The sequence below is a fragment of the Carettochelys insculpta genome, chromosome 1 (genome assembly GCF_033958435.1).
Source record: "Carettochelys insculpta isolate YL-2023 chromosome 1, ASM3395843v1, whole genome shotgun sequence".
Lineage (NCBI taxonomy): Eukaryota > Metazoa > Chordata > Testudines > Carettochelyidae > Carettochelys > Carettochelys insculpta.
This window is the reverse complement of record NC_134137.1, coordinates 68,629,647-68,653,302: the sequence shown is the minus strand read 5'-3', so window position 1 is coordinate 68,653,302 and position 23,656 is coordinate 68,629,647. Positions and strand designations below refer to the sequence as shown.

At 40.8% G+C, this 23,656-nt stretch overlaps 1 protein-coding gene across 2 annotated transcripts in view; it reads right to left on the bottom strand.

Moving 5' to 3' along the window:
• SUGT1 (SGT1 homolog, MIS12 kinetochore complex assembly cochaperone) overlaps positions 1-23,326 on the bottom strand; it is a 44,320-nt gene extending 20,994 nt beyond the window's left edge. The window contains exons 1-9 of one of the 2 annotated variants that reach the window (XM_074988654.1): positions 23,223-23,326; positions 23,079-23,124; positions 14,314-14,404; positions 12,543-12,612; positions 11,408-11,478; positions 7,394-7,447; positions 5,413-5,432; positions 2,826-2,860; positions 695-791 (exon numbers count right to left, since the gene is read on the bottom strand). In XM_074988654.1, the coding sequence (XP_074844755.1) occupies positions 695-791; positions 2,826-2,860; positions 5,413-5,432; positions 7,394-7,447; positions 11,408-11,478; positions 12,543-12,612; positions 14,314-14,404; positions 23,079-23,124; positions 23,223-23,257 (519 nt within the window). In that variant the 5' untranslated portion in view covers positions 23,258-23,326. The remainder of the gene's footprint in view (positions 1-694; positions 792-2,825; positions 2,861-5,412; positions 5,433-7,393; positions 7,448-11,407; positions 11,479-12,542; positions 12,613-14,313; positions 14,405-23,078; positions 23,125-23,222) is intronic. The other variant, XM_074988663.1, reaches the window with a different exon arrangement.
• Positions 23,327-23,656: the final 330 nt, after the last annotated feature.

The window sequence follows — 23,656 nt, the reverse complement described above, 5'->3', positions numbered from 1 at the left end:
AGCACAAGACAGTAATTTCAAACTGCACTACATTTTACTACATTATTCAACAGTGATTTCAAAGTACACTAGAAAATAAATAGGAAATTATTATTCCTTGTCAACAGGTAACGACTCAATAGAGACTTATCAGCTTGACCCACATTCTTTAGGAAAGTTTTGCTCAACAATAAGATACCAAAATATTAGTAATGGAATATGGAAAGAACATGCAGCTTCCCTCTTCCCACATAGTTCAAACATTTACTAATAAAGCAAGATATGTACATGTAATCCTGACTATTTAAAGTAGATATTAACTGAACATGTATGCTTTTCTTCACCAAGAATTAACAGTTAACCATCATAAATCCATGTCTGCTGTCAGAACTGGAGAAACCAATAATAATAGGATGCTAGTAATACACTAAGCACAAATACACTGATGCTAGATTGCAATGCGTCATTTGAACTGGTTACCTCATGTCATGTCAGAATACATTTAAGGATACCAAAAGCATGGAAAGTTAAACACCAATATGCACTTAACACCATGTTCTTCCTTAATATTCTTACAGAAAATTGTACTTTATTGTGCTATTTTTGTGGCAACTAAATGGACTGAATGTCTGTATTAGCAGACGGATGTCCTGCCAGAGAGAGCGAGCAAGCTATTAACTAAAGTTATTTTTCAATGAACTAATAATGTAATCACCTCTTTCTCTGAAAACTGAACACTGATGTTATCCTTCTGTGCATTCTTGATCATGAGAGTTATGATTACTTGAGATTCTGTTTGGTACCAGTCATACCTTTAAAAAGACAAGGACATAAAAACTTAAGTTTTCTTGCATGTGGTTCAATAACATGCAAGTGAATCACAGAGTACTTAAGTACTGTAGAGCACAACATGACAGGGTTTGTGTTGTTTTGAATTTACCCAGCCCAAAAGATTGAGTTTGAGCAAGCAGAGTGAAGTTATGAGTAGATTTCCCTTTCTCCCTCAAGACAAACAAGAACTGCCAGTGGAAGAGAAGAAGTTAAAACTGTGCTATTAAAAAGCAAAAAATCTAACTAATTCACATAATTAAGTCTTTGCAAATCTACTTTCTGCACAGTATCACAATACTATTCTGCACTTACAACATGTTTTTCATTTAAGCATCTAAAAGCACCTTCTGAACATGATATACCAATGCACATGCTAACCTTGATCCATAATTAGGAACAGAACCTAGAAGACTCAGAGTGCACTCTCTGCTCTACATGCCAGATAACACCTCTTCCCTTGAAAAGTTAGCTGAGGCTGTATTTTCAAGTATATTAACAGGTACTTCTGCTTCCAAAAACAAACAAGTCCCGCTCAAAACAACCTGCCATATCATCTTCCTCTAAGTGCTTTAGTGGATGCAGAACAGTGTCATGTACAAAGAGAGCATACTGAGTGTCTTGAGTAATGGAAAACAGAAGTAATAGAAAACTGAGTGCAACTGGCTGCACAAAACTAACTCCAGAGGAGCACAAATTGAGACAAAATTTGGGGCCTTAGATAAATGGACAGCATCCTTTTACAACTTTAATTCTTAGACTTCCAGCACTCAAAAGTGGCTTATTTCCATCACCAGATTTCCATATTAAGCCTCTTCAAAACTGAGGTTATTTTTGAGATAGGTCAGAGGTCTGGCTTAAACCTTAAAATGCAAAGACAATGACCCAAGACCATATTTATTGCAAGCAACATATAACAGTTTATCATCAATTGCCACAGTGGTAGCTAAGCTTACCAGTTTCCCCCTCATACTTAACAACTATGTCTACACTACAAGCATTTATCGACAGAAGCTACTGTCGACAGGGTAATCTCAACAGAACCTCTGTCAACACAGCGCATCTACATACAACTTGCTCTGTCGACAGAAAACTGCCAGACTGTACTTTCCTCTGGTGCCAAAAAGTGGAATGGCAGCTCTGCAAAGAGGGCTGCCCAGCAACCGGAAGTCCTCTCTGTCGACAGAAGTATCTACACTGCACTTTTTTTGACAGTACTATATCCAGAGATTGTTGTGCCTCAAATTTTTGAAGAATACTGTCGAGGAAAATGCAAAGTTCTGTCGAGACTTTGACCTATGTCAGCAGAAGGCCTCTTCTGTCGACAAAACTCTCTAGTGTAGACCCAGCCAATATTAGGGAACTAGCACCTGTCAACTATTGCTACAGAGTTCACTTTTTCATCAACTGTATGAAGCATATAAAGGACTCTCTCTGTTTTGGTGCCTAAGCTAAACCTAGGTAGGTGCAACTATTGTGGTGGTATGTTTTGCTCCAGCTAAACATCAGTTTGATTACCTAATTCCAAGTCCCTAAATATGCTCTGTGAGCTGAGCATCTTCAATGCAGAGTTCTTGGCCCAACAAGAGCCTAAGTACAGAGACTTTTTAGGCAATACTGAAAAGCCAACAGATTTTCTGAGTGGATGGGTTGGGAGTCTGGAGTTGACATACTAACTAAAATCATTGTATCTGGGCTTCTGAAGATTCCAAGGGCAGGTGCATAAAACATATCTAAATAAATTAATATGACATATTTGATACCACTAGGTTAAAAGTGTTTGAAGTATATGATACATCAAGGCTGCTTACCACCTCAGAAAAGATTTGGTGTTTATACAAATCCAACCCATAAATACAATAAGTAAACATCTCTGATCCACTATACAGAATTTAGTTTTAACTTGTGAATTATAGAACAGATTAAGTTAGAATTTGGAATAACAGCTTGCTTCAAATACATATGCTATATAAAATTGTTTAATTATGTAAAGTGTAATCAAGCTAAAAAAGACTTACTTGATTTTTGATGGCTGAGTTTTCTGTTGTGTACTCTGATTGTGCCAGATGGTATTTGAAAGATATTAAAAAAGTTACATTGATACTAGTTCACTATATCATGCTGTACTTTCCAAAGAAACATTTACAATATGTACCCACACACTACACATTTTACTCCCAGGGAACTTCTGTGCTAAAATTAAAAGTTCTGCACACACTACTTCAAAATTCTGCATATTTAATCATACCAGATTGAATTATTTTGGTAATTTGTATCAAAATACCTGTACATATACAAACAAAAAAGATTCAGAAAATGTTTGAAAAATTAATTTCTTACTAGGTATAATCATGCAGAACTGAGTAATCATTCATTTACAGCCACAGTGCTGAACCGTATTTCCCACACTCAGAAGAAATGGAAAGGCTTAAGAGAGTCGAGGGTAATGTAAGAGCTGAGGGAGAAGGAAGTGACTGCTGCGTATGACTTTAGATGACTGTTGGGGTATGTGTGGGAAAGATATGGAATAGGATTTTGGGGGACCAGGAAGAGACAGTTGAGGAGCATCTCCGTGCAGACCCTGGCTGAACCCCGCCCCTTCCCATTAGTCAGGGAGATCTGCTGCTTTAACCTCAGGCTTCTGCTCCTTCCAAACACGTGTCCTTGCAGCCTCTGTCCCCAAGTGCCTCTGTGCCCCAACTCAGCTAATCTGCTTCCCCTTTGCCTGTGTGGCCCAGCATGTCTTCTCAGTCCTTGCCCTACTCTGTCTACCACCACTAGCCTTTATGAGCCCGTCTGTGCCCTCAGACCCTCTACTCTATCTGTCCTCCCTTGACTTGGCACAACACATGTTATGCAGAAGGCAGACTCTTCCTCTTCCCTATCCTCGCCACAGCAACTTTTCAGCAGAAGCTATTTTCTGCCAAGAAAATTAAAACATGCATGTATGTGTCATGGCACAGATTTCCACCAGGAGTAACTACTAAGTCAACTGCCATTTTCTCCTCTTGATGCACAGTGCATTAAGTTAAACACACATTTTTAAAAACAGATTTCCTGATAAGTCCCAAACTATATATGCAGGCCCAGCACAAAAGAGCTAGAAATCTTTGTATTGGAGAAAAACCATGCAACTGGATTGTTCTGAAGTTAAAGTAATTCAACTTCTGAATTCAGTAATCTTCTCCTGCAGGAAATATTACACCCACTTTGCAACTAGCAAAGGAAACAATAGTTAAATGACTCGTGTAAAATCAAAGAAAATCTACAGCAGAATTGGGACTATAACCCAGAGGTGTTAAACCTCCAATCTTTTGCTCACAAGGGAAAAGGTATAAAGGGACTTGGAAGAAGCGCAGATAGTTTGAAGTGCCCATGGCTACAGGCATGCCAGCACTTCAAAGTTTGAAGTGTCGAAGTTGCCACGGGGGAGAATTAGCCTAATGAAGTGCTTCATATTCACCGCAGCACTTGATTAGTATTCTCCCGTCGCCCTGATTAACACGCCCCCCTCGAAGTTGGGGATGAGTGTAGACAAGCCCCTTGTGTGTAACACTACTCCTGTCACACTTTCCACATAGTACCCAGTTTCAAAACGCAAACGTTCAGGATAGTAGTAGAACAACAGTTTCAAGGACCAAAATAAATTTCCTAAACCATCTCAGGCTTTTACACTATTTCTGGAGACACTAGTTCAAGGATTTTACCATGGCACAGAATAGAAACAGGCAACTGAAAAGTGAATTAGAGCAACCAGCAGAAAAAACACAGTACATGCACAAAGACAATTCTGAAGTGGTCACTTAATAAATTATAATTAAAAGCAATCAGAATGCTTAAGGGGAATTGATTAATCTTGCAAAATTAATCAATTGCACAAAGGAAAAACAAACTTTTCATAAAAGCTCATGCACACTTATATAACTATGTGCTTGTTTAATCCTGTGTAAGAGTTTCCAAGGTTGAAACTTCATAAACCTGACATCAACAAGGAGTAGAAATTTCAGATAAAATTAAGGTCCCCACCCCGCCAACATCAGACAAGAAGATTAAGTTAGTTTAAGAGTCTATTAATATGAAGCAACTAACATACAGTAGACCCCCAACTTATGTGGGGGTTGTGGTCTCGCAATCCCCCCTCAAGTCAAGTTTCCAGCTCAACTCAGGGGAGTCAGGAAACTTACAAGGGCAGTAGCCGTGGTCAGTTTCATGGCTCCAAGGAGTGGAGGGGAGCCAGGAACCAGGCAGCAGCCTGGCTCCCCTCCACTTGCAGAGCTGGGAAACTGACCACAGCAGCTGTCCTCAATTTCCCTGCTCCAGTCAGGGGCAGCAGCTGACAGCCTGGCTTGCAGCTGCTGTCCAGACAAGAGCAGGAAACCTCTCCTATCAGTGGTGGCAGCCCAGTTGGCTGCCACCCCAACAGAAGCTGGGAAACTGATCAGCAGCACTCGTTGTTTCCACACTCCTCTAAGTGGTGGTGATCTGGCAGCAGCTCCCCACCAGGCAGTCACCTTAATCCAATATATGTGCAATTTGAGGGTCTATCATGCTCTTGTTTAATTCCACAATTAAAGCAAGCAGGAAGTTGGTTAAGAAAAAGCTTACCATTTCAGTCTGTGGATCTGCTGTAGGGACAAAAACAAGTAGCATTTTCAGCCAAGAGCAATATGTTTAATTTACAAGGTAGCTTTTTTCAACCTTCTTCAACTACTCAGAGATTCTGTATTTGAATCACTGCACTATTTGTATCTAGGAATTTAGTTTTAATTGTTAAGTCATGCAAAAGAACAACTGCAACACAAAAATATGTTGTGATTAACCTAATGATTGAACCTTCTGATCCACAGTTCCTAACGAGCAAAAACAGACTTCTGTTATGACATGAAGGCTTTGGCAAATCAGCATCTAAAGCTTTAGTTTAATATAAACAGTAGTTCATACCCTGTTATCCACATACCAGACTTACAAACTTGAGTATGTAAGATAACTCTGATAAGGACTCTAGTTTCATAGAACAGAGAGATGACATTTAACTAAGGATGAGCTAACGTTATCTGGGCAACCATAACTGTGTAATACCATACTATGAGAATTTTTTTTTAACTGAAACCTTAAAAATGGTCAGAAATTATAATTTAGAGATATTTAAAGTTGGTCCCTCTTTCAGTAAGTGAAAAGCAAAATAAAAAAATCACTGCTTTCTTCTCTTTTTATAGTGCATGATTTTACAATCTGCTTTATTAACATATCAAGTTCTAAATCATATTACTTGCTAGAAAATTCTCTGGAGAATCAGCAAAATGACATGACAATATGATTAAAACATGACCAGCTGGAGGGAAAGGTGTTTAGCCAGAATGAGAAAAACAAGGCCAAGAACAAGCTCAACACATGGGAGCAGAGCTCCATGTAGCATATATGACATCTTCTCCCATTTGTGAGGGGAAAAAATTCCAACCGGTCTTTCAAAATGTTCCTCCAGAAAAATCAAGACAACCAAGACTTGATATTCTTGTTATTTCTTTACCAAAAGAGTAAAACAACTGAAAAGAAAATGTTTATATGATATAAAGATGATCTGAAAGAAAAGTATCAGACAAAACTATTATGTTGCTCTGCCATCTATTAAATTAATTTCAACTCATACTGCCCCCACTGATCTTTCCTTCCCAACGGACATGGTGATGGGAGTAAGTCTGCAGATAAAAATCACAGTAGAAGAGGAAGTAGCCTTATGAGCTGCTACTTCGTAACCACACCCCATACATTTATGAAGCCCAGGGCAACTTACAAAAAACAGGCTGTGCCACAGTGTGAGGTATGCTGCACTAAACTGCATGCTCTCTGCCAGACTGCCAATTCATCAGAAGAATTAGTTCAAGGTGACCAGTGCCTCATGCACTGCTCTCTCACCAAACACTCCATTATTGCTCCAGACCACAGCTAGTCCCAGAAACTAGTAAGAGCATGGTTATGGCAGCTATATCATGGTGTCACAGCTAGGTGGACGAAAACAATTATTTTGACAAAGATAGATTTCAGAGAACTGGAGACCAAATCTCTAAGTCTCCATTTTTTTTCCCCAGCCCTACACCAGTCAATCTTTCAAGCTTCTGTTTTTGGGTACAGAGCACAAGACATTTTCCAACATCACTACAGTGCTCTTATATTAAATCAATCTCCTGTAACAGGGCAGTATATGGGATCAAAATCGTGTGGATCCTAAAATAAATTGAATTTATGAGAGACTATGTTCACTGGCAGTATTACCCTACAGAGGGTTTGCACTGCAGCTGTCAAAGTTTATGAAATGTCTGGCTTTTTGTTCTTAATTTCTGAACTTGAAACAGGTAATTATCCTATTTGCATGATTAATTCTGGCATGGAATTTTTTCCTTTAAAAATCTAAAGAAATGGTTATACAGTTTAAGCAAAAAAGCTTTGGGACACAATCTTAATAAAACTGGACCACCTACTAGCTTGTTGCAAGCAAAGGCAAATGCTAGAAAAATTTCAGATTTTGAAAAAAAAATTAAAAGTACTGCACATATCAAAACAAGTAAAATATAAGTAATGCTATTCTTACGGTTTAGCGTTTCTTCACATCTTTTAATCCAAATAGTAAAAGAAGAATCCACGACTACGAGAGATTGAAAAAAAGTAACATTTCAGTATCTGAAAACTACTACTCTAAAGTGGTTATTACTATTTGTCATGACAATGCATAAAGAGCAGTTAAAACAGTTTTGATTTCTATAGATAGTGTAAGGACTCCTTCAAACCAATTCTGTTTCATAATAGTGTTTAATTACATAACACACTCCCCAGATCTCTTGGGCTGGATGGTAATATAACCATAACTGATTGGCACTTCAGTTAGCAAGTCAAATTAACTCTGAGCTGACCCAAATCTAATATTCAGCTTTCAGGCTTCCTCGCCACCTTCATTTAACTGTTCTCAGAGAAAGCAGACATCGCTCCTTTGCTCTTAGACTGATTCTCTCAAATAGTCATCCATATGCATTCCACTTGAACAAGTACAGAAAAACCAATCTGCTAGAGGGCAAACCAAAACTGTGGGGAAAAAAGCTTACCTAATATGTTTTTTATGGTGTATTAGAAAGTTAACAGGGAAGAGAAATCAAAATTCTGACAAAGTAATAAGATAGGGAGATAATTTTCTGTAAGTCCAAAATTACTGCATGAAGTCACAGGTGATTAGCAAGTACTATCTGGGGTACAGTTGTAGATTACTGGGCCTGGTCTTCACTTAACTGTTTCATCAGCATAGAGTCACTTAGGAGTGTGAAAAAACACAACCATAGCTGCTGTTATATGAGCAGATGCTATGGCATAAACATAGCCTCTTTTATAACAGCAAAAACCAGTTTCCTGAATAAGATGGGTCTCCAGCATAGCTAAAATGGACAAGCCCTTTCTAGTGTATTTAATGGGGCTTTGGTTGCTAGAATCTAGCAACATCTTGAATGTGGCAGGGCATCCCACGACAAGTCTATATAAAGCTGGCTAATATTTTTTCTAACTTTACATAGTTGAATACAATAAATAATTAGGTCTTTATTATTTTAGTAAAGATAACAACTGCAAATGTAATTAATATTGCTACTGTAAAACCACTTGTGTAGCATTGAAATGGCTGGAGTACAGTCCACTGAACAGAATGAAAATCATACTTAAGTAAACAAAAAAAGATGAAACATCATCTGGCACCTATAAGCAAGACACTTCCAGGCACCACTAAAATGTACAGTAATGCCTGATGGCTGAGCCATTGAGGTTGATAATTATAATCTTTCATACAAGGAAAATCACATTCTTATTTAATGCTACCTACTCTACACGCGAAGAGAAAACTACAGAATACTGTCTATTTTCCCACCCTAAAACACAGAGAAGCTGCTAATATTATTTGTAGCACATGAACAGAAAAAGTGAGACAATTTATCTAGTATTATCTTCCTAAAATTCAGGGAATTTCTATGGCCTAAATCATACAGGCCAGATTAGATAACCCACAATGGTCCTTCTGGCCTTGGAATCCAAACAATTTTTAATACAAAATGCTTTGCATTCTAAGTAAGCCTCACTGTTTGAAGTTTTCAGCATGCTCGAAGATTGGGGAGGGAAGATTGGGGTCAATATTGTCTACAAACATTACTAATACCTCCATGGCTTACTGGGGGGTTTCAGAAAACACTTTGGGGTAAATTACAGCTCAATAACAGTACAGAACACAGAGAGCCAGGACTGGTGGCTGGAAACAAACTTTATGGGATCAAGGAAAACTTGGCCACATCCATAGGTGGTCATCCAAACGAACTAAAATCATGCCAGATTACAGATATTGCTGGATGAGAGAGTGCCAGATTAAAGATGTTCAACCCATATATTAAAAAGCAAGAAGCCTGGGAAATAACTGGTGGATCTGCTTTATTGCAGGGGATTAAAAGGGAGCAATTAAGGAAGATAACGCTATTGTTGAGAAGCTAAATGATTGTTTTTCATTGTCTTCCCTTCAAAGAGTGTTGGGCAGATTACAATCTTGGCCTGGCTCTTCTCTAGAAATAAATGAGGTATTATCAAAAACTAAAAAGGGCTGCCAGAAGAAACTGATAATTTAGAGCGAAACAGGTCACTAGGTCCAGGTGCTAGATATTCAAGTTCTGAAAGAACAGTGCTAACAAAAATATGAAATCTTATGAACCAGATACAGCCCACTGGAACAAGAGTGATATAAATGTATGCTGTTCTTTTATTTTAAAAAGGTGTATGGGGGAAGCTGGATAATTATAGAAAGTAGGACTTTCATCTGTACCAGGCAAACTAGTTATAGCTATTATCCAAAATATAACACAGTTGGAAGGATCTCACGAGTCAGTAAAGTGTACAAAGGAAAACAGGTTGACTATATTATACTGGTTTCCAAAAGGTCTTTGATGAAGTCCCTTGTGCCTCACAAGAAGAAACTAAAGAACTTCAGCAGATACAGTGCGAGAGAAAATATTGTCATGGATCAAAAACCATCGAGAGAAAAGCAAAATGTCTTACACACCGAAAGTTTTCATCTTGGTAAAAGCTTAACAGGACACCTCATGGTTCTGTATTACATCCAGTGTTAATATATTTACTAATGACCAGGGAAAGGAGGCAGGGGGGGTGTGTGTGGAGCAGCGAGACAGCCAAATTTGCAGTTAACAGTGCTCTTTAGATCAGTTAGGATTAGAGAAGATTGTCAAAGAACTTCAGAGAGACCTAAACAAGCTAGGTGAAGCCTGGCAACGCGACAGCAAATTAAATTAAATATCTGTAAATTCACAATAATGGACCTGGAGGAAAAAAAATTAAACTACTTCTACACATTAGAAGGTTCTAAATTAACAATCCACTCAGGAAAGGGACTTGGACTTTACATAAAAAGATCTGTGAAGGCTCCTGCTCACAGTGCTACTGAAGTCAAAAATGCAAACAAATGGTTAAATTTAAAGAAATGCAATGGAGAACATAATCCCTTTAGATACAAAGCAATGCTGCAGCATTGTTGTGAGTTCTGTGTACCGTAAGGGTCACCCATCTCAAAAAGGATAAACCCTCATAAGAAGTGAGGCTGCCAAAACTGAAATTGGTTACTATTCAATGAAGATGACTAAGAGAGCACATGGAAATCTGTAAAAATAATGAATGGCATAGAGAAAGTGTATTAGGAATTTCTGTTCCCTGTACCTTAAAGGAAAACACTGAATGAAACTGAACAGCAGAAAAGTCAAAAATGATAAAGGAAACATTTTTTTTCACCAAGTTTATAATTTGATTATGAAATGTCTTGCCAGAGAAAGTCACTGAAAGCCCAGAATTCAGCAAGACTCATATATTTTATATTAAAAAAAAAAAAAAATAAAAGTGTGGGAAGGAGGTAGGAAGAATTAGACATGTATATGACAAAGAATATACAGGGTCACTATAATTAACAAACATTTTACCAGATATATTACAGCTCTGTCCCGGGTCTTAAGGCAATCTCTAGAGATCAGGGTTAGACTGGATGTGGCCAACAGATTATCCCACCTCTGTTAACTGCTGGGTTCTTATATTTTTCCCCTTACTATTAGGTACTAGCCACTGTCTGAAATAGAATCCTAACTAAATTAGCTTTGGATCTGATCCAACAGAACAATTATTATATTCCTGTGTGTTTTATTATTTCATGGAACTTGGGGTTTTGATTTCTCAATGTTCCCTCCTTGTGCCCCAGAAAAAAATATTTGTTTTTTAATTTTATGGGTGGAGAGGCTAGGAAGGATCACAACCACCTGATTCCAGGGAGCCATGCAAAGCTGAGTAGGGATCTGCTAGCCTTGCCAAACACCTACATTTACCCTGTCCTCTGCCCCAGGGCCGTCTCCAAGCTGCCCCCTTCTCCAGCTAACAGTGCTTCTGTTCCTTCTCCAGAGCACCCAAGTATTAGTCAGTGTACAGGACAATGGATAGGCTGCGAACTTGTTTGCTGCCCATGACTTGTCTAAAAATGTGACTAAAGTGTAGCCTAATTAGCATGCAAAACAAATGTAGTTTCAATACTTACTGTCCAATTTCTGTCCTTCTTTGAAAGACTCTAGAGCAGACGTATAGTTTTTGATGTGGTATTCACTTATCCTGATATGCACACAGAAAAAACAAGGGCATAGTAGTTATGTTTCCAATCAAATTCACACTTCTGCTGAGCATAGTATATTTTACTCTACTCTGTATCTGGGTGGAAAAATATACACATTTATCATACATATATATCTGATAGAACTGGAAGGGACCGCTAGAGGTCATTGTGTCCAGTCCCCTGTAGTCACATTAGATTTGAATAAGCAAAGGCTACTTAATCTACAATAGTTGCAACGAGGATGACAACAAGATAACATTGCGGAGGTAAATACATTGAGAATTTGGCACATTGTGTATTAATACAAGAGGTTTATTACAGACACTTCTCAGTCACCTCACCAAAAATTTCAGATTAAGGCTATGTCTACAGTAGCCCCCCCACATTTAGAAAGGAGGATGCTAATGAGACACTTTGGCATAGGCTAATGAGGTGCTGCAATGAATATGCAGTGCTTCATTAGGATAATGGTGGCAGGGGAACTTCAAAAGTGCCACTTTTGATCACATGTGGCTCGTCTACACGGGGTCCTTTTTGAAAGGAGCCTGCACGCTTCGAAATCCCCTTAGTCCTGTTTGGTTATACAGATGCTCCTTCCTATTTAGGATGTGTAGAGGGTCCTTTTGAAAACGACCCTGTGTAGACAAGACGCGCACAATCAAAAGCAGCACTTTCAAAGTGCTGTGGAGGCCATTATGCTAATGAGGCACTGCATATCCCTTGCAACACCTCATTAGCATATCCCAAAGTGTCTCATTAGCATCCCCCTTTCGAAAGGGGGGGGCTAGCGTAGACATAGCATGAGAGTATTACCAAGTAAAAGATGCCATTGTCCAACAGTCCTCTACTAAACGTCTAAATAATTTAAGCTAAGAATACTCCCCACACCTCCACTCCTCCTTGAGACTCACTGCACTAATTTATTTTGTCCATGGCCTATAAAAGTACATTTGAAGCCTATTATATGATGCAAATTATAGTAGTGCTAGAATTAGCACAACAATGTATTTTAACAATGAAAAATGGAAACTTGTTACTTGTGGTTTCTTGGAGAGTTACATACCCTTTCCTGAGAAATGCTGTGGCATTATCAGGATTGAGTTCTAGGGACTTCTTTGCATCTGCAATAGCATCTGTAGAAAGTCAGTTTTGCATGTTAGCTCCTGAAGAACTGCATTATTCCAGTTATACATCTTAAACTAAAGATACAAAAGGCAAAGTGACAATTACAGTCTCAGCTACGTATAATTTCACATGTTCAAAACTATGACACAACATACAAATAAGCACTTCTTAAAATGTAGAGTGGATTACTTTGTTCTAAAAAACAATAGAAATAAACATATTAGGGCAAATTAAATTGACTGGCATCAGGAAACGCATCTACCGTTCTGAAATTTATAATTGTAACAAAGTAATTCCTATGCTAAAGGCACTGACTAAGTAAAAAAGTAGTTTAGAGTTAATGCTAGTTAGATACCTGAACTTCTTTTTTTCCTCCCACATCTTAAATGAAGAATATGAAGTATTAGTTTTCTTAACTTATGCAGAAAGTCATGCTCTTTAAGTAAGGAAATTAGCTTACAATATTTTTACCGCCCAAATCTGCTATGGCTACTCCTAGGGGAATTATGCACCATGCAAAATTTTGAGAAATTCATGTTAGGCATGCAGATACTTCCCTCTCTGCCTCAGACCAAGAAATAGGCTGCAGGCATGTCTGCCACCACTAGGGACACCCTGCAAAGCTCAGCACACAAACAGGAAACCAGGCCAGAGAGAAGGGAAGGAAATTGGATTCCAAGTAGCTATAGATCCCACCATGCCTTGGAGGAAGGAGGCAGCAGCATGCAGGAAATTTCCAAGTACAGGACCCAGCATTAGGCCATTTTTCGCTCTGGATCCCTGGGCTCTGAGAGAGAGGGTCTGAGAGTGTCTGGACAAGGGAGTTGGAGGCAGGGGTGACATGACCGCCAGCCACAGGCAATGGTGTGTGTCTGGGTTTGTAGGGGCTGAGAACCAGGAATTGAGCTGTTTTAAGAATTCTTTAGCTTTCTATACCTGGAAGAAAATGTGTGTGTCTGTATTGCCACAGATGGACTTGCTGGCAGGTATTTTATATAAATTACAGTTATACAGTGTTATTTATACAAACAAAATTTGCAAACACTGAAAATATTGTCTGCAAGATTTAGGGTAATTCTGTGCCAAAATATTAAAATTTCTAAGCCAAATAAACTAAGAGTATAACAGTTTAAAACTGTATTCCAAGGCCATATATTCAAAATTGAAAACTTTGTGTTTAAGAATTGGATCATACACAGGAGCCACTTAGAAAGCGACACTTGTTTATCAAACAGAACATGTTAAAAATTATGTTTCTGCTTGTATATACTATAATTTCATTAGATAAAATTCTCAATTCATATTCTCATTACAAAAGTGGAAAAGTGCATTATTCTGTGACAGAATTTAAAGTCTCTACCAAGAAACCATATTTTCATGGTAACACTTTAAATAAAATAGGAAAAAAAGTTTCAGGCCTGTCTAAAGCCTAAATCTAGCAACTAAAGTAACTAAGCAATGATTTGCAAGCAAGGAGTTATTTTTTCATTAAAACACATTAAACGGAAAGTTAGGACTGCAAAGCTTCCCATGAGAAACCAGAAGCGATCAGACATCATTTGAACTATATTAGTTACAAATGCGGGTTGCTTTGATTAAAAGTAACAAATTTCTAAGGCTATCACTATACTTTGCCTGATTTTAGACATCTTTCCATAAGGAATATCATAATGTCTTAAAGGGATACACAATATTGTTTGAGAGGTTACCGCAGTAATTTTGTAGAAGAATATGAGCATAAGCTCTTTGACAGTAATACTCTGCATCATCTGGCGTCTGTTCCAAGGCCACTGTCAGTTTCTGTAAATCCAAATACAAAAATTTAACAAGACAGTGCCTGTAAATCCCTATAACAATAGAACCCACTGTGTAGCCCACAGTTAAATGTACTGCTGAGAAAAAGAAAACCACCACCACCACCAATTAGCACAATTTTGCTTTAAGTGAAATTGCACGGGAACTAAATATCCTGAGCTCACAGGAATTCCTGGTTATTTTCCAGTTTTGATCCCACAGACTTTACCTTACAGCTAACAAAGTCCAAAATATGATTGTCTGATCCTTACATGTTTATTCAAATATCTTTAATGAAAAAGAAATCATATTTTGAACGAACAAGTTACAGTACACTCATTTCCATGGTGTACATTCAGCACAGACCAATTTGTAACTCCCCCAAATGAGCAGCAATACATGTTCACCATACTAGATTTGTACTTTGAAACAGGTTCCTCAGATTTACAACTTCCTAGGCAGAGGTTTGGCTGAAGACAGTAAGTCTTGTACTGCTCTCTAAAGCTATTACAGGTTGCACCCCCCACCCTCCACCCCCCAGGTCTGGCACCCTTGGGATCTAACAAGTCCAGAACAAAGGAATTTGTGAAACCACAGGAGGTCCCCTGCCTCCACCCCACCCCCAGCCTTGGTGACCTCTTTACTGCCAGCTCTATCATGGCTGTCACTAGACCCTGCTGAGCTCACACTGGCCCTGATGCTGGATACACAAAGCTGAACAGGTGGCCAGACACCAGCCCCAGTTCTGCAGATACTGGCTCCATAGACACAAGCCTTGCCTGACTCCCCACGTACAGGGCTGCCAGCCCATCACTAAGCTCCCTTGTGGCAGGGCTCCCAGTTGTGGGCGCTCCTCCCACTAACCTCACACCCCAAGCTTTCTGGCCCAGGGACATTGCTGGATCAGAGAATTTCTGTTCTGGGAGGTGCAACTCGTAGAAAACGGGATACTTACTCTCAGTAATTGAGTTATTTTGGTGGATTCTAATCTCAACACCTCAACTACTCAGAACAAAATAGACAGAAGCTTTCAAAGCTCATGAAGTTCTTCACTGCAAGAAAGAGAGGCCAGCCTCATAACAAGACCAACTGCCTTTACCTCAGTACCTACTAAAACTCTCTTTGAAAAAGTATAATCTTGTTAATATGGTAAATTTAGTAGTAATTACACTGCTACACAAACCAGCAAACAGAAGCAGAGAAATAGTGAACAAAAAAATTAAATGAGGGGTCTGCAAGGAAATTCTCGAGGTGAAAGAGGAGACCACAAGCTCCTTTGGGTGAGTTAATTAATCTGGGTGCTTGCTTGCAAAATGAAGTGTGGTTGTGGGGTGGGGTGGGAAGAACAGATTGTATATGCTGAGCCAAGTAATCGGCTAGGCTAGGTTGTGATCAGTCTAATAAGGTTCTAGTCCGCGGTTCTTTTGACCATTTTAAGATCTCCTGATGAGAGGGCTCTGCTCAAAAGCATCTGGCACTTGTCACTGTCTGAAGAAAGCAGTGGGCTAGACAGATCATTTGTGTGATCCAGCATGACCATTCTTACATGACGCTATACTGTACTCAATAGAGAGCCAGTAGACATTACAATTCAGTGCATCTGACACTCAAAGCTTTCCATGGGAATCAGTTCCAGCTACTTGAGAAAATGCTTGCTCCTGACTCTGCATGTCTACACTAGAGGGTTTTTCTGAATAACTTATTTCAATGTTCTAACATTGAAATAAGTTATTTCTGAAAAGAGCATTCACACTGCAAGAGCATTTCAAAATTAAGCATTTACATTAGAGACCAATTTGGAAATAAGTAATTATGGGACACATCCCTGGAGTCCAATCAAGTCATAATTACCACTGCTTAGTGCACACTGAGTCAATTTCAAAATTGAAAGGGGGAGGGTCGACAAAAGTTGTTTATTTTGGTGAAGTTACTACTTCCAGTTAAATATCCTGTTACTCCAGAACAACAACAAGCTTTGCAGTGAGGATGCAAGGCTCCCCTCCTGCCACTGCAAAAAAAAAGTGGGGGGGAGGGTCAGAGTTGATTAGGCATAACTGTTTTAAAACAAAACAAAAAAGCAGCCCAGTTAGCACTTTAAAGACTAACAAAATAATTTATTAGGTGATGAGCTTTCATGGGACAGACCCACTTCTTCAGATCATAGCCATACCAGAACAGACTCAATATTTAAGGCACAGAGAACCAGAAATAATAATCAAGGATGACAAATCAGAAAAATATTAAGGTGAGCAAATCAGAGAGAGGCAGGAGGGGAGTCAAGAATTAGATTAAGTCAAGTATGCAAAAGAGCCCCTATAATGACCTAAAAAATTCCCATCCCAGTTCAAACCACGTGTTAACGTATTGTATTTGACGATAAAAGAGAGTTCAGCAGCCTCTCTTTCCAAAGTGTTGTGAAAGCTCCTCTTCAGTACGACGTAGACTTTCAGGTCATTAACAGAATGGCCCACTCCATTAAAGCAGTGACTAACTGATTTGTGGATGAGGAGTGTTTTTATGTCTGTTTTACGCCCATTAATTCTTTGTCTAAGAGTTTGAAGTCTGTCCAATATACAAAGCATCTGGGTATTGTTGGCACATGATGGCATATATGATGTTAGTTGAGGAACATGAGAATGTGCCCATGATTCTCTGAATAACCTGGTTAGGTCCAGTGATGGTATCTCCAGAACAGATATGTGGACAAAATTGGCAACAGGCTTTGTTGCAAGGAAAAGTTCCAAGACTGGTGTTCCTGTGGTGTAGACCATGGTTGTAGGTGAGAATCCTCATAAGACTGGGAGGTTGTCTGTAGGAGAGAACAGGCCTGTCACCTAGGGCCTTCTGGAGAGTGCATCCGGACTAAGGATAGGTTGTAGGTCTTTAATAATTCATTGCAGTGGTTTGACTTGGGGGCTGTAGATAATGACCAGTGGTATTCTGTTATTGGCTTTTTGGGCCTATCTTGGAGTAGCTGGTCTCTGGTTATTTGTCTGGCCCTGTCAATTTGTTTTTTATTTCTCCTCGTCAGTAATTCAGGTTTATGAATATTTGGTAAATATCTTGTAGTTATTGGTCTCTGTCAGTAGGATCAGAGCAAATGCAATGGTGACTAAAGGCTTGACTGTAAACAATGGATCTAGTTGTGTATGCAGGATGGAAGCTAGAAGTGTGTAGGTAAGTATAGCGATCAGTGGGTTTCCAGTAGAGTGTGGTACTGATCAGGCCATCCTTGATTTGTACCGTAGTGTCCAGAAACGACTCTCTCACGCGGAGTAGTAGAGGCATAAGTTGACGACGGGGTGCAGATTGTTTAAGTCTCTGTAGAATTCTTCTAGAGTCTCTATACCATGGGTCCAAATCATAAATATGTCATCGATGTACTGTAAGTAGAGGAGGGGTAACAGGCGACGAAAGCTGAGGAATCGTTATTCCAGGTCAGCCATAAATACATTAGCATATTGTGGGGCTATGCAGATGCCCACAGCAGTTCCACAAATCTGAAAGTATAAATTGTCCCCAAGTTGGAAATAATTGTGGGTGAGAACAAAGGAACGAGGTCAGACACCAGATTGGCTGTGGTGACATCAGGGTGTGTTCCTGATCACTTGTAATCTGTCTTCATGAGGAATATTAGTGCACACAGCCTCTACATCCATGGTGGCAAAGGTGGTGTTGTCAGGAACTTTTCTGATGTTTTGTAATTTTCTCAGGAAGTCAGTGGTATCTCGGAGATAGCTGGGAGTGTTGGTGGCATAGGGTTTGAGGAGGGAGTCCGCGTAACTGGATCGTCTGGTGGTAAGGGTGCCAATATCTGAAATGATAGGGCATCCAGGGTTTCCAGGTTTGTGGATTTTGGGAAGTAAATAGAATAATCCAGGTTGGGGCTCAGATGGTGTGTCTGAGTGAATAAAGTCCTGAGTAGCAGCAGGGAATTCCTTAAGTAGTTGTTGTAATGTCTTTTGGAATTCCAAAGTGGGATCAGCGGAGAGAGGTCTGTAAAATTTGGTGTCAGAGAGTTGTCTGGCTGCCTCCTGTTCATAGTCTGACTTACTCGTGATGACAACAGCACCCCCTTTGTCAGCTGGTACAATGCTTTCACAACTGTGCTCAGACTGACATTATACGCAGACAATACCAAATGAGATAATCTCAACTATGGTGAACGCTATACTGTCCAGAGTCTCAAAACTAACCCAGACATTATAATCAAACCAGCTGTACACTAACACTCCTCATGAAGACGGATTACAAGCCATCAGGAATACCATCCCTGATGTCACCACAGCCAATCTGGTGTCTGACCTCTGTAACTTTGCTCTCACCCACAACGGGCGCTGAGCCTATGGTTATTGATGACAATGATGAATAGCAAAACTGACAATATAAGCAGCAAACAGCTAGTGTCTTTCATGCGTGGTACCGGATTCCATCTTCAGATCAATGGTTGGGAAGTTTGCTGCTTTAACTCTGCAGAAGGACCCTTGAGCCAATTTCTGGTAATCAGATTTCTGCTTTATATGATTATTACAGGAGAAATATGAGCAATTGTGCCCTCTTCCGGATGAAATTTTGAATACTTTGTTGAATTCCTTCACTTTGTTGTTCCCCCAGACACATGGGTTGTCTAAGCCTTAAATTGTAAGCTCTTTACCAAAGGGGCTGCACCTTCCTTATCCCCAAATAATATTGTTAATTTTTAAGTGACTTCCCTACCCTACCAGGCCCTTGTATTCCTTTGCAGAGGTCAGCTATGGTGTGGCAGAGTGCAAGCACTGTGCTTTTCTTGTGTAGAGTGGCTTCATCCTCAAAATGGGGAGGAGCAGCATTAGCCTGCATCAAAATTTACTGGTCAGAAGAGTTAGCTTGTTTCTGGAGGGCTGTATAGACCTCATTCTTTCCCAGGATAGCGGAGTTGCTGTATTCCTTGGAAGCTCATGAAGAATTCTTGCTAGTCAGGATTCATTTTAGCTCCTACTGCAGCTAATCTCAGTACAGTCTCTAATGAGTTAGACCACTGACTGAGCAGTTATTTAATAAGAGGTTTTATTATAGCTCAAAATTTTAAGAACCTGGTTCCTAAAGTAATGTTCCTGAGTCTGTATTTACCTGACCTTTCTGGTGTACTGGGCCCAAGCTGAAGTGTCTAAAATTGGACATGGTAACTCATTTCTGAATACCATGACAGCGAGCTATGCTCTTGATCTAATTTAAGTAGTCCACTGCAAATTACTTAAGAGCACCACTTCAAATATGAAGCCTTGACACAACACTGTGCCTTGAAAAGAAATTAAATGGCTTTTAAAAAGGACCTGGTTGTATAAGATACCCTTTTCTAGTCCTAAATTAATGAAACCTGAACTAAGTCACCTCAGATTTCACTGTCAATTTCCTTTAAACAAAATTATTCTGCGTAATTACATTCACCTGTAACATACACAGTAGCTCGCTCACTGAAAAGGTTGCAGATGTGTCTGTAGTTACTTTGCGATAGTCCCGTAAAGCAATCCTCCCACCAGCAATTTGCACTGTTAAGACCATACGAACAGCTATATTGGGTCAGACCAAAGGTCCATCTAGCCCAGTATCCTGTCTGCCGACAGACAATGCCAGGTGCCCCAGAAGAGGTGAACCAAAGACAATGATCAAGCGATTTGTCTCCTGCCATCCATCTCCCGCCTTCAACAAAAGGCTAGGCACCATACCTTACCCCTTGCTAATAGCCACCTATGGACCTAACCTCCAAATATTTAACGAGCTCTTTTTTAAACTCTGTTAGAGTCCTGGCCTTCACAGCGTCCTCTGGTAAGGAGTTCCACAGGTTGGCTGTGCACTGTGTGAATAAAAACTGTCTTTTATTAGTTTTGAACCTGCTACCCATTAATCTTATTTGGTGTCCTCTAATTCTTACATTATGGAAACAAGTAAATAACTATTCTGCATTCACTTTCTCCACACCATTCATAATTTTATATACCGCTATCATATCGCCCCTCAGTCTCCTTTTTCTAGACTGAAAAGTCCCAGTCTCTCTAGCCTCTCCTCATATGGGACCTGTTCCAAACCCTTAATCGTTTTAGTTGCCCTTTTCTGAACCTTTTCTAACGCCAATATACCTTTTTTGAGGTGACGAGACCACATCTGCACGCAGTACTCAAGATGTGGGTGTACCATAGTTTCATATAGAGGAAGTAAGATATTCTTTGTCTTACTTTCTATCCCTTTTTTAATTATTCCTAACATCCTATTTGCTATACTGACTGCCGCTGCACACTGCGTGGATGTTTTCAGAGAACTATCCACTATAATTCCAAGATCCCTTTCCTGATCTGTTGTAGCTAAATTTGCCCCCATCATATTGTATGTACAAGTAGGGTTATTCTTCCCAATGTGCATTACCTTACACTTACCCACATTAAACTTCATTTGCCATTTTGCTGCCCAATCCCTCAGTTTGCTGAGATCTTTTTGAAGTTCTTCACAGTCTGCTTTGGTTTTGACTATCCTGAACAGTTTGGTGTCATCTGCAAACTTTGCCACCTCACTGCTTACCCCTTTCCCTAAATCATTGACGAATAAGTTGAACAAGATTGGTCCCAGGACTGACCCTTGGGGAACACCACTAGTTACCCCCTTCCTTTGTGAAAATTTACCATTTATTCCTATCCTTTGTTTCCTGTCTTTTAACCAGTTCCCAATCCATGAAAGGCTCTTTCCTACTATCCCATGACCACCTAATTTACATAAGAGCCTTTGGTGAGGGACCGTGTCAAAGGCTTTCTGGAAAGCTAAGTATACTATGTCTACTGGATCCCCCCGTCCGCATGCTTGTTAACCCCTTCAAAGAACTCTAATAGATTAGTAAGACACGACTTCCCTGTACAGAAACCATGTTGACTTTTGCTCAACAAATCATGTTCCTCTACATGTCTGACAATTTTATTCTTTACTATTGTTTCTACTAATTTGCCCGGTACTGACGTTAGACTTACTGGTCTATAACTGCTAGGGTCTCCTTTAGAGCCCTTTTTAAATATTGGTGTTATATTAGCTGTCTTTCAATCACTGAGTACCAAAGCTGATTTAAAGGATAGGTTACAAACCACCATTAGTAGTTCCGCAATTTCACATCTGAGTTCTTTCAGAACCCTTGGGTGAATGCCATCTGGTCCCGGAGACTTGTGACTGTTTAGCCTATCAGTTAGTTCCAAAACCTCCTCTCATGATACTTCAATCTCTGTAGGCCTTTGTGTAGGCCCCAAGTCTTTAAACTCAGCCCTGTCAATGAGATGACTGGAGTATCATTATTTATCCTGGCTCACTACTCCAGTTGCAGAGAGACAGTCATGTTAGCCTGTATCTTCACAAACAGAAAAGCAGGCTTGTAGCGCTCTAAAGACTAACAAAATAATTTATTAGGTGATGAGCTTTCATGGAACAGACCCACTTCTTCAGATCTGGAAATTCTGATGACAAGTCAGACTTTCTGATGTCGCATGAAAGCTCACCACCTAACAAATTATTTTGTTAGTCTTTAAAGTGCTATAAGACTGCTTTTTTGTTTTATTCCAGTTACACACAGCTCCTTTTCAAACCCATCACTTGCTTTTTCTTATCTAAATGGCCGCTTTAAGCTTCATTCTTGCTCTCAAATTATTGTACAACTTCATATCAGTATCCCAATGCCTGTTTTATCCTTGGTTTTGCTCCTGATACCTAAATATACATTCTTTTACTGCCTAATTTGATTCTAACTCCTCTTAAAAAATAACTTCTTCCAAAATAACCTAAGCCAAGTACCTTCTTTCAAATAAGAAGTGATGCTGTAGACTAAGAAGGAAAAAGATCTATTACAGCCACACATGAAACTCCATTGGTCAGTCACTCTGCATCTTGTGCCGCAAACCACACTTCAACTGTATGCTATTTAAACTGCAGACTGTTCAGACGTGGGATCTGTTTTCATCATTGCCTGTAATACACCTAGCACACACAGTTGGCACCTGATAAAAATGCTCATGCTGAAAATAGCTACTTGAGGCATCTCCCTAATAACAAATAATCCTCCACAAACATTGTGGTCTAGTAATAATGGGAAAATGAGCTAAAAAAATTGGAATTCTTATCCCAACCCCAAAGCTATACTCATCTCAGAAACTGAAAGGGACCTTCAAACATCATCAACTCCAGTCCCCTACACTCACACCATCCCTGACAGATTCTGTTTGCCCCAGATTCCTGAATGACCCCCTCAAGGGCTGAACTCACGACCCTGAGTTTAGCAGGCCAATGCTCAAACCACTAAGCTATCCCTCCTCCCCTCACTGCTAATTCGCTCAGGCCGCTGGAGAGCCTGTGTGCTCCAGGCCCGGCGCCCAGTGCCTCAGTTTCCCATTTCCTAGGTCACTCCTACACTGCCGGGACTCTGAGGTTCAGTATGTCGGCACCTAACGTGCTGTGAAGGCTTCTCACGGGCGCTGCAACAGAGAACTAAACTTTAACGCGCTCTATCGTCAGAGGTGCTTTAAGTACAGAACGCCCCGCCGCAGACACACACGGCCCTGCGACCAGCCGAGGCTCCGGGACGTTGCAACAAGCGGTTCTCCCGCGGAGTGCACGGGAGACGCGCGGAGGGGTGGGGAGCGGGAGGCCGTCGCTCGACGAGCCGCCGGCCGCTCACCTGCGCCGCCGCCCCGGGGTCCTGCTCGACCTCACCGTCCGGGAACCTGGGGAGAGAACAACATAACAGCGCGCGGTCAGAGGCGGCAGCGGCAGCGGCAGCCGGGGCCACGAAGCGGGGGGCAAAGGGGAGGGGAAAACTCACCGCGGACAGGCCGGGTCCAGGGCCGCCGCCGCCATGCTGCCCGCTCCGCCACTAGGGGACTTCAGGAGCTGAGCAACAACTGACCCGCCCGGGAAGGGGAAGGCCAGCGGCGCGCATGGGCTGCTGGGACCGAAGGGGGTGCAGTGACGTCACTCCCGTTCGTCCAGTAACCGCCGCTGAGTGGTGCGCACATGACGAAAGACGGGGGGGCGGCCGCCTCTCGTTGTTTGCGAGCAAGCGGGCAGAACGCCCAGTCGGGGAGGCACCTCCCGCGCGCCCCCTAGCGCGGGCGGGCTGAACGGGTGAGAGCCGGCAGCCCCGCTTCCGCCCCTCCCCGCCGCCGCTGGCATGGCAACGGAAGGAGCCTGCGTGGGGCCTGCCCGGCAGCGGGACGCCAGCCCAGGCCGCAGCCGGGCGAAGGAGGTGCGGCGCAG